The sequence below is a fragment of the Miscanthus floridulus genome, chromosome 2 (assembly GCF_019320115.1).
Source record: "Miscanthus floridulus cultivar M001 chromosome 2, ASM1932011v1, whole genome shotgun sequence".
NCBI classification, from domain to species: domain Eukaryota; kingdom Viridiplantae; phylum Streptophyta; class Magnoliopsida; order Poales; family Poaceae; genus Miscanthus; species Miscanthus floridulus.
The window spans coordinates 169,222,035-169,238,312 of record NC_089581.1 but is presented as its reverse complement, the minus strand read 5'-3'; the positions used below and the strand labels follow the sequence as shown (position 1 = coordinate 169,238,312).

Below are 16,278 nucleotides of genomic sequence, written 5' to 3'. Positions count from 1 at the left end.
TGGCGCCGGGTTGCCCTCCCCTCATGCGCGCGGCGTTATTATAAATTGCCTCTCCCCACGGCGGCAGAAAGATGGCCTGGCCGGGACTTGTTTGCTCGCCGCGCCCACGAGCTTACTTATTAAAACCTGCGTCTGCGTGCTCCCCCACTCCGTTTCTCAGGCTTTGCCGGTCACTGGCTTGGCTTGGCCTCATCGTCCCGTTGCTATAGCCCAGGTGAAAGTTGACACGCTTGTACTGCACTTCGTTAGCAGGCAGGAAGTAGCAGCTTCATCTTAACACCCACCCACCTACTACCCTGCTGCAACGGTGGGGGCGCGCGCGAGAGAGAGCGTGCGTTTGTTTACCCTTTTGCACCACCTAGCCTGCACCTGCATTTCTTTGGCGGCCGCGCGCGCGCGGGCCATGGGGAGTTCATGCGTGAACCTCTCCCGCGCCGTCCTCCCCGGCTTCGGTGCCGCCGCCGCCGCCAAGGGAGGAAGCCGACGCCGTGGCCTCCTTCTTCCGTTGATGTCATCGGGGCGGCGGCACGGCGGTGCCGCGGTGGTGGCGTGCTGTACTTCGTCGTCCTCCACTACTGCTGCCGGCTCATCGTCAAGGCCGCCGTCGTCGTCCTTCCCGGCGCACGACGGGCTCGGTGGCGGCGATCCGCCAGGAGCCTCCGGCGGGATTGGTGTTGCCGAGTTTCTCGGCGGCAAGAACTTCCTCATCACCGGCGGCACCGGTTTCCTGGCAAAAGGTGATACGTGCTTCGTTTTGCATTTCCCCCCCACTCTGTGTGCTTTGGATAAAACCCCAAATAATCCTAGTCCTGTGCTGTTCTGCCACAGTTCTTATCGAGAAGATCTTGAGGACAAATCCTGAAGTTGGCAAGATATACGTGCTCATCAAGGCCAAGGACAGCGAAGCAGCGTTGAGGAGATTGCAAAATGAGGTGTGTGTGTGCATGGCGTTCATTTGCTATATACACTTGTTCTTTCTTTCTTCATACCCTACTACTAGTGCCCCATTCGCTGTCGTTCATCCATACGTGTGTGTCTGCAGGTCGTAGACACGGAACTGTTCAAATGCCTGCAGGAGATCCACGGGGAAGGCTACGACAGCTTCATCGCAACAAAGCTGGTCCCCGTCGTCGGCGACGTCAGGGAAGCCAACGTCGGCATTGCGCCCAACCTCGCCGACGAGATCGCCGACCAAGTGGGCGTCATCATCAACTCGGCGGCCAACACCACGTTCGACGAGCGGTTCGTGATCGGTGCTATATATACAGTATAGTATATATTGCTCCAAAACTTGTTCGTTCTTCAGTGATCCATCGCCATGACCATCCACTTTCGATTGCTGGTCGCAGGTACGATGTCGCCATGGACATCAACACCGTGGGGCCGTTCCGGATCATGAGCTTCGCGCAGCGGTTCCGGCGGCTGAAGCTCTTCTTGCAAGTGTCTACAGGTAGGTCTTGAAACTGGAGCTTGTGTTTTCCACTCCCCAAATCAAGCTCTCGATCAGCACTTTGCTTCTGTGTTTGGCGAGCAGCCTATGTGAATGGGCAGAGGCAAGGCCTGGTGCTGGAGAACCCGTTTCGCATGGGAGACACCATAGCCAGAGAGCTGGGTTCCTCATCAGGTTCTGAAGAAGGGTATAAGATCCCCGTGCTGGACATCGAGGCAGAGATCAAGCTGGCCTTCTCCTCCAGAAGACACTCCGATGATTCTCCATCGTTTGCTCAAGAAATGAAAGATTTGGGCCTAGAGAGGTAAATAAATAAGCATATATACTATATTACTATGTGCTACTAGTATAATGCAACTGCAGCAAACGAAGTAGAATGAAGTATAGCTTGATAAGGCGACGATATTTAATTTGGGTTGTGATTGCAAATTGCATTGCTAGGGCAAAACTCCATGGGTGGCAAGACACCTATGTGTTCACCAAGGCCATGGGAGAGATGGTCATCAACTCCATGCGAGGAGAGATACCAGTGGTCACCATCAGGCCCAGCGTCATCGAGAGCACCTGGAGGGACCCATTCCCGGGCTGGATGGAAGGGAACAGGTACCAGTATATACATGTGTATCTTCAGTGATCAAACCTTCAGGTAATGATACTGATCTCTCTTGACATCGGCAAAACTGTCGATGAACACAGGATGATGGATCCTGTGATCCTCTACTACGGGAAAGGCCAGCTGAGCGGGTTCCTCGCCGACCCAGATGGTGTTCTTGATGTGGTAATGATAAGCTGCAGCTAAGCTGTTGATGAGTTGTATAAACGTTCAACACGTAATGGTCCATGCAATATCTGTCAGTAATGCCCATCTGCTGCTAAGCCAGGTCCCGGCGGACATGGTGGTGAACGCGACGCTGGCGTCGATGGCGAAGCACGGCGGCGGCGCGGCGTCGGGCCCCGGGATGCACGTGTACCACGTGTCGTCGTCGACGGTGAATCCGCTGGTGTTCGGCGACCTGAGCCGGTTCCTGTTCCACCACTTCACACGGTGCCCCTACAGCGACGCGGCGGGGCAGCCCATTCTGGTGCCGCCCATGCGCCTGTTCGACACCATGGAGCAGTTCGCCAGCTACGTGGAGACGGACGCGCTGCTGCGGAGCGTCCGGGCGTCCTCGTCCTCGTCGCCGGCGCTGGCGCAGCGTGCGCGCGACCTGTGCGCCAGGTCCGTGGAGCAGACCGTCCACCTGGGCAGCATCTACCAGCCCTACACCTTCTACGGCGGCCGCTTCGACAACGGCAACACGGAGGCGCTGTTCGTGGCCATGTCGCCGGCGGAGAGGGCGCTGTTCCACTTCGACGTCCGGAGCGTCGACTGGAGGGACTACATCACCAACGTCCACATCCCGGGCCTCCGGAAGCACGTCATGAAGGGCAGGGGCGTCGCCGCCAACCAGCTGCTCGCCAGCACCTCCGTGTGAGTGTGACCGTCGGCCGGCCGGCCGGCAAAAGGAACGCGCGACGGCGGGCGTGTACAGTATCTGCCAGGCCTAGACTGTTGCTGTTGCTATATGCCATGCCGTTGCCGCCACCACACCACGGCCGATGACCGACGACGACCAATCTTGCCGCTCCATTTCCACAATACGTAGCAGCAATCTAAGGTTGACTTGGGTACGCCATGCTTGCATCGCATTACCGATAGATCTACGAGATCGTTCTCATCTCTCCGTGTTGAGCTGTTGATTCTTGTACTCTCGTGTAGTCAAAACAAAAATGAAGGCTGTGATCATCAGTGACCGAAATTCATCGAGGACGCACTCTTGCACACATGACTCACACAAAACACTAGCAATCTGAACATGGTGCTGTCTGCTAGTGCCATTCTTAACACTGTAAGCCATTCTTTACCAAAATTTAATTACTGATGAAAAGGTGTTTAACAGTGCCTTGCCATTGATGAATGATGATACAAATTAGTACACGCCTATTGGTACAAGCTTACGCTACACAAGTACAAATGGAAGTTCAGTCTTTTATGCCAATTCCACGCCTCTGTAAAAAGTGCATAAAAGTGAGGGCGGCGAGAGTTGTAAGTGGATGGCCGCCCTTCTATATCACCTGAAAGGCTGAAACTCGGGCATGGCTTGGCACAATTGCTTTCTCAGCTCAGGATTGCAGCATCTCTTGCACTGACCAATGGCAATGGGGGCCTCAAGTTTTGCATAGTGCTTTGGTATTCCCCTGTTATTTCTGTGTGACCCTTGATCCAGCAGATGTTGACATAGATTATCACGGCACAAGCTGGGAAAAGGTAACATCGACAGCTCAAAGGAAATAATCCGGTGTTCTTCGCGTCACGTCTGGCTCACCTCTCCTAGGGGCTGGTTCAAACTATGATAATAGGAAACCAAAATTGGTAAATCGTACAAAGCAGTTTAGACACACATCATAAGATGATATGAAGTCTATTTGGGGAGAGAAAAAAACATATGGATGCCTTTTCAGGAAAAAAAAACATCTACATGCTGATAGTACATTCATATCAGGGTGATGCCACAAAAATGAACCAAATAAAACGGAAAAGTAGCAGAGTTATGTGGTAAAATTACCTGGATGAATGTGTGACTGTTGCAGTCGTCAACTTCCAAAATGGATGCCATATTGCCGCATCGATAGCAATAGTTTGGAGCACTGAATATGGTGACAACCTTTTGTTCCTGTAAATTCATGCATCATGCATGATCAGAAAGATTACTTCACTCAAAACTCAGATCATTAAGCATTCCAAGGTCAAATCAGCTTACATGAGCCCAGTTATATCCCTCCATAACTAATTGATGAGCCCGAGCTACAAGTTTGAGATTGTTCGTGTGATTAAACTGCTCCGATATGTCCTAGAGAAACAAGGAATAAATGAATAATAACTTCGAATTAAAAAGGTATAAAAGTGGTAACATGAAAACAGATGTGTAGTACCTGGCCAAAAGTGTAGCCAGCACCACGAGGGGATATGCCCCAACCACATCGATCGTCTGGATCTGACCATAAAAGATCACACATAGGTCCCTCATGAGGAACCTCTTGGACTCGATCTAAGCTGCGCACACTATCAAGATTTTCAATTGATGGAGATAAACCACCATGAAGGCAGAAAATCTCAGATTCCACCTTCAAGAACATAAATACTGTATCAGTAGAGTCCATGGATGGACAGACAATGCCATGATGTTGAGAAAACACAAGGGATATAGCTACTTTATGGTATAGTACTATGGTGGTAGAGACAGAACAAACTACAGAATTCTTTGAATGTATGATCATGATTTATACAACAACAAAGCCTTTAAGTCCCAAACAAGTTGGGGTAGGCTAGAGTTGAAATCCAGCAGAAGCAATCAAGGTTCAGGCACGTGAATAGCTGTTTTCCAAGCACTCCTATCTAAGGCTAAGTCTTTCGGTATATTACATCCTTTCAAGTCTCATTTTATTGCCTCTACCCAAGTCAACTTCGGTCTTCCTCTGCCTCTCTTCATGTTACTATCCTGGCTTAGGATTCCACTACGCACCGGTGCCTCTGGAGGTCTCCGTTGGACATGTCCAAACCATCTCAACCGGTGTTGGACAAGCTTTTCTTCAATTGGTGCTACCCCTAATCCATCACGTATATCATCATTTCGAACTCGATCCCTTCTTGTATGACTGCAAATCCAACGCAACATACGCATTTCCGCGACACTTATATGTTGAACATGTCATCTTTTCGTAGGCCAACATTCTGCACCATACAACATAGCAGGTCTAATCGCCGTCCTATAAAACTTGCCTTTTAGCTTCTGTGGTACCCTTTTATCACATAGGACACCAGATGCTTGGCGCCACTTCATCCACCCTACTTTGATTCTATGGCTAACATCTTCATCAATATCCCCGTCTCTCTGTAGCATTAATCCTAAATATCGAAATATATCATTCCTAGGCACTATTTGACCTTCCAAACTAATATCTTCCTCCTCCCGAGTAGTAGTGCCGAAGTCACATCTCATATACTCAGTTTTAGTTCTACTGAGTCTAAAACCTTTGGACTCCAAAGTCTCCCGCCATAACTCCAGTTTCTGATTCACTCCTGTCCGGCTTTCATCAACTAACACTACATCATCCGCGAAAAGCATACACCAAGGAATGTCCCTTTGTATGTCCCTTGTGACCTCATCCATCACTAAGGCAAACAGATAAGGGCTCAAAGCTGACCCTTGATGTAGTCCTATCCTAACCGGGAAGTCATCCGTGTCTCCATCACTTGTTCGAACACTAGTCACAACATTGTTGTACATGTCCTTAATGAGCCTGACGTACTTCGTTGGCACTTTATATTTGTCCAAATCCCACCACATAACATTCCTTGGTATTTTATCACAAGCCTTCTCCAAGTCAATAAAAACCATGTGTAGGTCCTTCTTCTCCTCCCTATACAGCTCCATAACTTGTATTATTAAGAAAATGGCTTCCATGGTTGACCTTCCGGGCATGAAACCAAATTGGTTCATAGAGACACGCGTTATTGCTCTCAAGCGATGCTCGATAACTCTCTCCGATAGTTTCATAGTATGGCTCATCAACTTAATTCCCCAGTAATTAGTACAACTTTGAATATCCCCTTTATTCTTGTAGATCGGTACCAATATACTTCTCCTCCACTCGTCAGGCATCTTGTTCGATCGAAAATGATCATGATTTATCATCGTGTCAAATATTTGAACAATTAATTCATATACAATTTGATAAGTAAACATTTCAAGAGAGGGCAACATATTCGCGACGGAGACAAACCATAACATTGCCATTCGCCAGCCTCTATTCCATAGAACAGTCAGCCACAACACAACACAGATTACTGACTCTTCAACCAAGAGTAAACAACATAGCAAGTATAAAAAAACAAACTGAGAAAGTGAGAAGCAACATAGCACAGCATAGTTGCCACCATATCACAACCATTTGATTCTACAGCTGCTGGAATTGACAAACAAATGAAGACAATTGATGTTCAAGAGGGTGTTCCAAATAATTGGAACATCTGAATACAGAATACAGACTATGGTTCTCAGTTTCTAACACGCTCTAACAGGTTAAAAGAAGTTGGTCATAACCCATAAATATACTGCCGGATGAAGAATCTGAAATTGGTGAAGCTAAAAAAGAACGGCCAGATTCTAGCTACTAAGCTATTTGTGGTTCTAGCTACCACGCCATTTTAGTGTTTTAAGATTCACATGCTGCGTATTGAGAAGATGGTGCATAGAAGAGACGCTCCAGATACAACTGAAAATAGGTGATTCCAGTGTTAAGAGTACACACCAGAGCTGTCAGAGGAAAATAGTCAAAAAGATCCGTAAATGTCTTCCATACATTTGCATTGCCATACCTGGTTTAAAATAAAGCAGTTAGCAACAGAAATGACAAGAAGCTAGGATTATATTGTGGACTTTAGGAAAAACCATTCTTACAATCAACTTACATCTTACATGAACCAATGAGTTTATATAAGATAACAAACAATATGATCATTGAAATTTCATACCAGCTCCTAAGCATAGTGATGGTGCACAATCAGACGAAAGCTATACACAATGAAAAAGAAGTATCTAGCAGTCCAAAGAAGTCTATTAATGCAGTAATAGAAAAGGCACAAAATGCCAAAGAGATTTTGCATATGTGAAAAAAATTGGGATGACTATACCAAACTAAATCTGAAGCTAACACACAATTGTGATTAAGAAAAAAGATTAAACATAGATCTCCTCACACAGGTAAAGTTACAGTATGTGCTATGTAGGAACATGGTACGCCTGGAAATGTAAGTTGAACTTTAAGCACCTAAACAAACTCACTTTCGTAGGCATTCGTCGTAGAATCCATACACCTGTGTGATCTGCAACCATAAAATAAGAGTTTCAGTTTGAACCAGAAAACACACAAAAAAAAAGATCATTAATAGGGATGGCATCTAAATTATAAGCAAAGCAAATTCTGAACAGGAAACCGATATGGGGATGGCATCTAAATTGTAACAAAGCAAATTCACGTATCAACAACTAGAGTAATTTTCTCTGACCTCGATTAAATCCTGGTAACAGTAGCTAAAAAATAACATGTCATAAGCATCAAGAGAGTAATATTTGATTGTACCTGCCGACTCTCGTGGTTTCCACGAAGGATCGTAATCCGATGTGGGTACCTCACTTTTAGTGCTACTAGCAGCTGGAGAAGGAACATAATGTAAATATATAATGCTTACGCATAATATGAACTGAAATTAAGACCATAAGAAATATGTTAAAGCATAACTTCATAAATCAGATTTTCTTTTCCAGCACAATTACATGTGAAACAAGACAATTCTGCAAAGCAACAAAGAAAACTAACTTGACAAAGAAAATAAGTAGTGGTTCATTTCTTACAGTGACAGTCTCAACAGAATAGTAGCCACGATCTACATAATCCCCCATAAATAAGTAATTGGTGTCTGGACACTGGAAACAGGAAAGAATAAAACTGACAGGGATTAGAGGATGGAAACAGTGGTTTCAATCTTGGGTAGAACGCATTTTCAGGGAAAAAAGAAGCAAAGTTGAGTCAACATATTTGGTACCTTCCCGCCAATTCGGAAAAGCTCTACAAGATCATGGAATTGTCCATGTATATCACCACATATTGTCACTGGACTCTTGACAGGCTGCAAGCAGAAGTTACAGAAGCTTAGAAGCAAATACCTGTAACCTCGCCAAAATACAGAACACATTAAATCGCAAATACATCTAGGAAACCTTCACATCACGCCATTATATGCATGCATAACCAGGTAGCTATTCGAGTAAATCTCTGTTTCTTAGCCAATGATTGAGCAGAATGAAATGGAATAACACGGGAGGAAAGCCTTAACTTACTGTGTTTATCCAATTCTTAGTGTTACATTCTACAAGGAACAAGATCAAAACAAAAGCACTGGAACTGTCGATCAAAACAAAAGCAACGAGACTGAAACATTTGAAGTTCAACTCCTTGACCATAACATCATGATACTTAGGACAGCAATAAGGGCCAGCCAAAATGGAGCATCACAATAAACAATGTTGTTCATACGGTGCAACAGCAAACATTACACAAAATAGTTCAACAGCGTTCAGAACAAGCAATATAGGTACCCTCCTACACCTATAGTGAAACTGTGAAAGATACCCAGCACAACAGTGAGAGGTAAACTGCCAGCATACCGCACCTGAACGTTGCTTTCCTCCATCAATATCTCCTTGGCCTTCTCGCACAGTGCCTTAACCTGAAACATGTAGGACCCATTATGCCGATTCCAAGAATGTTAGAATATCAACCAGCAGTCCTGCAGACCTGCACATCTATGCACCAAGTATTCCTGCTTTTGGTCAAGCGGACTCATAGCATGCAACCATACATATATCAGCCCAAATAAGTACATGTACCATCATACCCTAAATATGCACTTTTTATGGTCACTATTGCTTGGTCTGATTAATTTGGAAGATTACAACAGATACAGCTTTCCATTTTTGTGCTACTTTTCTGCGAAAATAAAAGGAGATCTATTAACACGAACCAAATCTAAATCACAGCATCGGATTGATTCGAAGCTGCACTCTCTAGCCACAAGCTACACACCAGATCATCCATCTATGCCACCGAACCACCCAGACACCAAAAAGAGGTTCAAATATCCCCCAAAATCACCGGAACACCGGATCACACTTCCAACCCAAACAGTGCACCGAAGGGAAGGCGACAAACCCTAGGCGCGCCCTTGCAACAGATAAAAGGAATCTGCATTCACCAGATCACGCCGTGAAATAGGAAACGAGCGAACCGAAAACCCGAATGGAACGGGGGCATAGCCGCATAGCTGGGCTGGATCTCACCTCCTGCTCGGCGAGCGGACGACACTGCATCAGCTGCTCGATCTGCGCGTCCAGGCCGCCGCAGCCGCCGTTGTCTACGTTCATGGGCTCCATACCGCGGCGGCCGTCCTCTATACGAGGGAACCAGCTCGAGCTCGAGCTCGTCGCCGGCGGCGAGGCGAGGAGAGAGGGAGGGAGAGCGCGCGCGCGCGCGGGGAGTGATACTGACAGAGTGGGGAAGGAAATCGGGAAGAGAGGCAGAGCCGAGAGAGAGACTGGAGAGATTGGTCGGGAAGCCCGCCTGCCAGGTGGGCCTCCCTGCTCCACACATGGGCCCACCTCTCCATGCCGCGTGCGCTGTGGCAAGTGGCTGGGAAACGGGGGATCGAGCCGCAGCTCGAGTGGAAATCGCTGCGGGTGGTTGAGCGGCCGGTCGTTGGGGGTCTGCTCGACTCACGATCTCTCAGCCTGTTCGTGAGGTTGTGATCGTGGATTATTTACTGCTGACTAGTTTGGTGTGATAGAAAAACATTGTTTTTAGCTGGAATTTTACGATTATTTACGAACAAGCGAACAGACTGTCTATCTGGGTTTTCCCCTATATTTAATAGGTGCAGCTTCTTTCATGGGGAGCTATGGAAGGATAATCGTGCGTCTATCGTCTATGGAGCTTTGGATGATTTCAGTGATTTTTTGAAGGACGTGATCTTAGAATCTAGTTATAGTTGTCTATTTATGTACATAAAGTGTGAGTGTGTGGTGTTGGTGTGTGTCGTTTCATAAATAGATACTATGGTTGTAGCTAGATGAGAGGCAAAAAAAAAAAAAGTGGGTGGGAAACGAGTAAACGACTACGGCCTTGTTTAGTTGGGTGAAATTTGGGAATTTGGTTACTGCAGTACTTTCGTTTTTATTTGGCAATTAGTGTTCAATCATGGACTAATTAGGCTTAAAACGTTCGTCTCGCGATTTTCAACTAAACTGTGCAATTAATTTTTTTTCGTCTATATTTAATGCTCCATGCACGTAGCGCAAGATTCGATGTGACGGCTACTGTAGCACTTTTTAGAAAAACTTTTTGGAACTAACGCCTTGTTTAGTTCCACCCCAAATTCCTAAAAAGTGCTACAGTACCTATCACATCGAATGTTTACGGCCCGTGCATGGAACATTAAATGTAGACGAAAAAAAACTAATTGCATAGTTTGGTGGGAAATTGCGAGACGAACGTTTTGAGCCTAATTAGTCCATGATTAAACACTAATTGCCAAATAAAAACGAAAGTGCTACAGTAGCCCCAGATTCCAACTTACTTAAAGTAAACAGGCGCTAAACAAGGCCTACGCGTCCGTGGCTGACAGGTTGGTCGGTGTGTGGGTCCATTCTGTCAGTAGTTCAGAACATTGTGGGCGTCAGGCAACGTGGAGCGAGGACTGAAAGAGGAAGCTCACTCACGGCCCACAGGGACCCATCTGTCAGGCCATTGCTGCGTGTAGAGTTGGGATGGTTCACTGGCTCGGTGGTCCCAGCTTGCAAGGGGCCCATCTTCCAGTCACATCCAGTGCCAGGAGGAATCCGGTAACGGGCCCACGAGTCGGAGGTGAAGTTCATCTGCCGACCAAATTGAGCTTGCGATTGCGAACCAATCCCTAGTCGCCTGATCTGGGGAGAATGCATCTGAGACCGTGATTTTCCAGTCAAAGCTACTGTTCGTTTGAAGGGGAGCCTCCTGTGCTCCTCGCTCGTTGGGTTTTGGTTCAAGAGGGGGAAGCCTTTGTGGAGACTGGAGAGGAGGGCCAAGATCAAGGGTATTCCTCGTCCACTCTTCTCGATCCGGCAATGCGTGCAGCCGCCGGAGGTGCCCCGCAGCGGCGTGCGGGGGGTATCCGCGTCCGCGCCCCACTGGTGAGCTCAGCTCCACTCCCACCTTTCTTGGCCTCGAGTAGCACGCGCGCTTCCTAGGCCCTGGCTGCGAGAGATGTAGGTTAGCTCAGAGATGGTGGTTCTTGTGCCAAAGGCGCCACCTTTCGCTTGAGGCCGAGACCTTCCTTTTTGAATCTGGCGTTTTCGTGCGTAAGGCTTGGAGGATTGCAGGCTTTGGGGATGGTTGGAACTTGGATGTCTCGATCTGGGTCCTTAGGGCTTGGTTTTGGTGTCTAGATCCAGTTATCCATGGAGTGTTTGGTAATATTTTCTGGCGTAGTACTAGTAGTCTTCTAGGGGTTAGTTTGCTAGCTGTTTTTGCCTTGAGTAATGTTAGCTGCGGTGTGGATATGCCACTTTCTTGTTAGTGAGGAACAATGTTACAGGGAATGAGTATCACCAGAAATCTACTGCATTTTTATTATTGGCCCCACTTGCCACGAAGTCATCCTCAGTATAGTAACAATGGACTGAACTTAGAAAAAATCTAGCTACTAGCTAAGATAGTCTCATTGCCCTGTCTATACTCTAGACTGCTCATGAGCCACAGATAGAAGACATACTATCAAAGAATATGTCAATCATATGGAATGAGTAATAAATTATAACAAAAGACATTTCATATGCGATTGAAATTATAGAATGGCTAATCATTACAGCATTATATTTTGTATAAACACCTTATTTAGCCACATTACCTTAACTGGTAACACTAATATAGCAATGCTAGTACATAATTAGCACGCATAAGCATAACTGTTGATGGAAACATAAGGGGCATCAAAATGGAGATTATTAGGTGTCTGGAATTCCAGTAGCCTTGATGTTGGTAAAAATTGTTGGGGTACTTAGTTGCACTATTGATCCTCTTAACCTTTTTACATATGTTTTGAAAACTCTAGAGTATGTTCATGTATTAAATGATAATAGATATAGATGAAAAAATGACCGTCAGAGGCTTGGACGAATTGATTTTTTACTTAATGCCATCAGAACTAAACATGGAAAATGAATCATGGCACATTGGATGCAGGAGGATAAGTCCTATATCTCCTGTATCTATTTTTTGTTTCTGCTAGCAAGAGAGGGCCAAGGGGAGATCTTCTCTGTTTTTTAGGCAAAGTTTGTGATTCCTTGCAATTTTACTCAATCTTGAGATTGACTTAGCTCACAGATCAAAGGCATTCACCAACGGAACTCATGTCCTTCGATCACTAGTGAGATTTGCTTGCATCTCTACTTCTCTAGCCTCAAGTGTTGCTCTTGTTTTCCCTCAATGCGATGTTTTTAGGCCTGTAGTCAGGGTTATTGTTTCAGGAGGCCGTACCCTTGACTCAGAGTTATAATATTCCTCTCAATCTAGCATTTCACTTTTAGCAGTTGAGTTTCTGTGATTTGAGTTTGGATCTTGGTCCTCAGGGTTTGTTTCTGGAGTTTGGGTTCAAACTTGTCATGGAGTTGGTTAGATCACCCCTCATTCATAGAGATGTTGTTTCTAGAAGGTGCTACTTTTGTAATTTGCAGCTAATTTAATACGTTGGAATTCGATATCAGTATGTGAGCACCACTCAGCAGTTAGCACAGCTCCATCTGTTTTCACATGAAAATGTTATGTGCCTAGGAATATTTGATGCATCTGTTAATGAGGATGGAGCGGAGGTACTTAGCAAATTTTACTGTATAATTTTGTCAAATGGGATTGAAAGCAAAACAAACCCTAGTCTAATTTCAGATCTGCTGTACTTTTAAAGTTTTAATTTGAGTGTTAGTTTTATATCTGTAGAAGCACAGTTTTTTTTTTCTTTATGAGGAGTTCAGTGGAGTAAGGATATACCCAGATTTTGAACTACTAAATCAACTTACAGTTATCAAATAGTTCCCTCGATTTTGTATGTTGAAACTCCCAAGATAGATAGTTTCAAACATGGTTAGTCTTCCAGCACTAATTGTCTGAATCTCATCTGCATAACATTTTACTAGTAGGTGGACAAAAAATCATTAATTTCATACCCCAGCTAAAAGTATGGTTGCTTTGATTTAATCTCCTTTTCAAGTTCAGGTCAATATAAGCGTTCTAACTTGATTGGTCAATGTTTCTGCAGGTAGAGTCTGTCTCCTGCTACTGCAGGGTGGATGGAGGTCTTAAAACAGTTGTAAGTGCTAGGAAGTTTGTCCCTGGTGCAAAGCTGTGCATGCAACCTGATATCATACCAAACAAGCGCAAATCAAGGAGCTCACGCAAGGAGAGGTCTCAAACTCAGTCACCACTGCTGCCTGGGCTTCCTGATGAACTGGCTATTTCCTGTCTCATGCGGGCTGCTCGGGTCGAGCACCCAAATATGCGGTTAGTCTGTAAACGATGGAACCGTCTTTTATCTGGAAATTATTATTACTCCTTGCGTAAGAAATTTGGCATGGCAGAAGAATGGATTTACGTCTTCAAAAGGGACCGTGATCAGAAGCTATCTTGGTATGCCTTTGATCCTGTAAACCAGCTCTGGAAGTCATTGCCTCCAGTTCCACCAGAGTATTCTGAAGCTGTTGGATTTGGTAGTGCTGTTCTCAACGGATGCTATCTGTACTTATTTGGTGGCAAAGACCCAGTACATGGGTCTATGAGGCGTGTTGTATTTTACAATGCTCGGATAAACAAATGGCTTCGAGCTCCAGATATGCTGCAAAAACGGCACTTCTTTGGTTCTTGTGTCATAAACAACTGTCTTTATGTTGCTGGTGGGGAGTGTGTAGGGATACAGAGAACTCTAAGGTCTGCCGAGGTATATGATCCGAACAGGAATAGATGGTCTAGCATTGCTGAAATGAGCACAGGAATGGTGCCCTCCATTGGAGTAGTACATGATGGCAAGTGGTTCCTAAAAGGTCTCAATTCTCATCGCCAGGTTGTGAGTGAGGTCTATCTTCCAGCATCTAAAATGTGGTCAGACACTGGTAATGAAATGATCATGGGCTGGCGGAATCCAAGCATTTCCCTCGATGGGCGTCTTTATTCTGCTGATTGTCGTGATGGCTGTAAGCTTCGAGTTTATAATAGAGAGATGGGATCATGGACAAGGTTCATTGACACCAGACACCATATGGGAAGCTCACGGTCTCTTGAAGCCGCAGCCTTTGTCTCCCTTAATGGAAAGCTATGCATCATCCGTAACAATATGAGTATCACTATTATTGATATATCAGACCCAACAACAGTAACTGAGGTTGACAGTGCGCGCATGTGGGAGGCTTTTGCTCGAAAGGGGCAGCACAGGTCTTTCATGGCAAACCTATGGTCGGTCATCACAGGTCGTAATCTGAAGACAGACATTATGCATTGTCAGGTGCTCCAAGTTTGAGTTTGTCCATGTATGAAGTGGAAACATACTTAGATTTGTAAACAACCTCAGAGCCTGACTTTGCTGAAATGGATAGATGAGTTGTACCAAAGAGACCAGCTTTGAACTCAGTAAATATGCACTGATTTCGTCCTTTGGAACTTTCTAATTTTGGCGCCTATTTGTCAGTAAGGCTCCAAGAGATTGGTTCTGGGGACTGGAGGAAGAATATGCCATGGCAGCTTGGACCCCATAGGTCAGAAGCGCAGGAAGCACTGACAAAGGATGGTCTAAGCCTAGAGCAGAGACAAAGCAGAGGCAGGACTATGACTAAAGCCCGAGAGCTGTTACTTCAGTTTGGTAGAGTGCAGGTCTCCAAAAACTTCCATAGAATTGATGCTTGTTTCAGAATGGTAAGCTGACGCTTCAGGAATTTGCACAGCCGATACAGTTACAGGCCACACAAGTTACTGTCATGCTGTCATGCATTTTCAGGAAAGGAAGGATAACAATCCTCTTAACTGTACATATCCTCCTCTTGGTTTATCAGTCATGGGAAGTAATCTTATGCTTATGCCTTGAAACCTTCCCTGCCTGATTATTGTTCGCTGAGAAGCTGTAGAAACTGATCAGTGCTATTTCTGAAAGAAATTTCTAGACACCATCTACTTTTGTGTTGTGAATAATGCAGTCTTGTAAGAACTACCTAAGGGTTGTCCTTTGAACCATGAACATATCGACTCTATGAATGCCATTGCCATTGAATAACATTTATCAATGGTTTGATATACTTTGTTGAATTTTCCTCCCTATAGGCATAGTAATGCACTGATGCTACATGCCCAGTCCTCAGCTGGTTTGGTGGATTTGCTTGAAAATTTGTTCCTATGCATAGTAACACTAATGGTCAAGCAGGTCCACGTAACATGCCTTGTCCAGTTGTTATCAGCACTGATCTGAAAATGATTTGTCAAATTTAGGAGACATGTTTAACACAGGCTGAGATGTTTATCGGTTGCTTAGCGATCCTTTTCAGAGGCAGGAATCGGTAATGATGATTTTGAACTAGTGATTGTTTTTCTAATACTGATCTGAGTACGTGATATTTTAGTTGGTATGCGAGTCAAAGCCAGGGAAAGAACAAAGAAGTCCATGGGCTGCTAAACCCCTGCCCTCCTTGTCAAAAGGCATACCATGGGCTGCTAATGGGGTTAAGTGAAATATATAATGAGCTAGTAACAAAGAATAGCAGCCTTATCTTGTAAACCCTTTTGGATGCATCTCCATTCTGTGGGGAAGAGGGAATTTGGATGGTTTGCCGGTTTGCCCCCGGCCCCGCCAACTTGGTCCATGTTGCTGACAACTCGATATATATAGTTCTATAGCTTACCTTTGTCTGATTTATTTTTTCCTGATAAAATAACGAGATTTTGTGATTGGATCAACAATGGTCTTTTGCATGATTGCTGCAAAGATATGGCCGCATCATGTAGCACAAAACCACATGGCCGATGGCTGGTGTCCCCTATGGCTTAGTCGTGTACTTGTGAGGACAAGATTAGCGAATATATTGTACATAACAATAACATGGAAGCTACGGTGAGAAGAACGGCGTAGAACCAAATCACCATTCACCAATGCATGATGCATCTCT

At 45.2% G+C, this 16,278-nt stretch overlaps 2 protein-coding genes and 1 pseudogene across 2 annotated transcripts; 2 read left to right on the top strand and 1 right to left on the bottom strand.

Moving 5' to 3' along the window:
* The first annotated feature begins 310 nt into the window (after nt 1-310).
* Nucleotides 311-3,471, top strand: LOC136535658 (fatty acyl-CoA reductase 2, chloroplastic-like). Its single transcript, XM_066528008.1, has 8 exons — nt 311-737; nt 829-932; nt 1,043-1,242; nt 1,350-1,450; nt 1,535-1,754; nt 1,892-2,053; nt 2,147-2,228; nt 2,332-3,471. The coding sequence occupies exons 1-8, from the start codon at nt 404-406 to the stop codon at nt 2,923-2,925; spliced, it is 1,797 nt and encodes a 598-aa protein (XP_066384105.1). The 5' UTR covers nt 311-403; the 3' UTR covers nt 2,926-3,471.
* A 154-nt stretch (nt 3,472-3,625) lies between these two features.
* On the bottom strand, nt 3,626-9,700 carry LOC136535659 (serine/threonine-protein phosphatase PP2A-4 catalytic subunit-like; annotated as a pseudogene).
* A 1,280-nt stretch (nt 9,701-10,980) lies between these two features.
* On the top strand, nt 10,981-15,384 carry LOC136540602 (F-box/kelch-repeat protein At1g55270-like). The gene is made up of 2 exons (XM_066532606.1): nt 10,981-11,274; nt 13,395-15,384. Exons 1-2 carry the CDS (start codon nt 11,209-11,211, stop codon nt 14,643-14,645), a joined length of 1,317 nt encoding a protein of 438 aa, XP_066388703.1. The 5' UTR covers nt 10,981-11,208; the 3' UTR covers nt 14,646-15,384.
* Nucleotides 15,385-16,278: the final 894 nt, after the last annotated feature.

Excerpts from the sequence above, each read along its gene's own strand:
- LOC136535658 (XM_066528008.1), top strand. The coding sequence starts at position 404 with ATGGGGAGTTCATGCGTGAACCTCTCCCGCGCCGTCCTCCCCGGCTTC. Across the intron at positions 1,451-1,534 it reads CTTCTTGCAAGTGTCTACAG|CCTATGTGAATGGGCAGAGG; the intron begins GTAGGTCTTGAA and ends TTTGGCGAGCAG. Across the intron at positions 1,755-1,891 it reads AAAGATTTGGGCCTAGAGAG|GGCAAAACTCCATGGGTGGC; the intron begins GTAAATAAATAA and ends TTGCATTGCTAG.
- LOC136540602 (XM_066532606.1), top strand. The coding sequence starts at position 11,209 with ATGCGTGCAGCCGCCGGAGGTGCCCCGCAGCGGCGTGCGGGGGGTATC. Across the intron at positions 11,275-13,394 it reads TCCGCGTCCGCGCCCCACTG|GTAGAGTCTGTCTCCTGCTA; the intron begins GTGAGCTCAGCT and ends ATGTTTCTGCAG.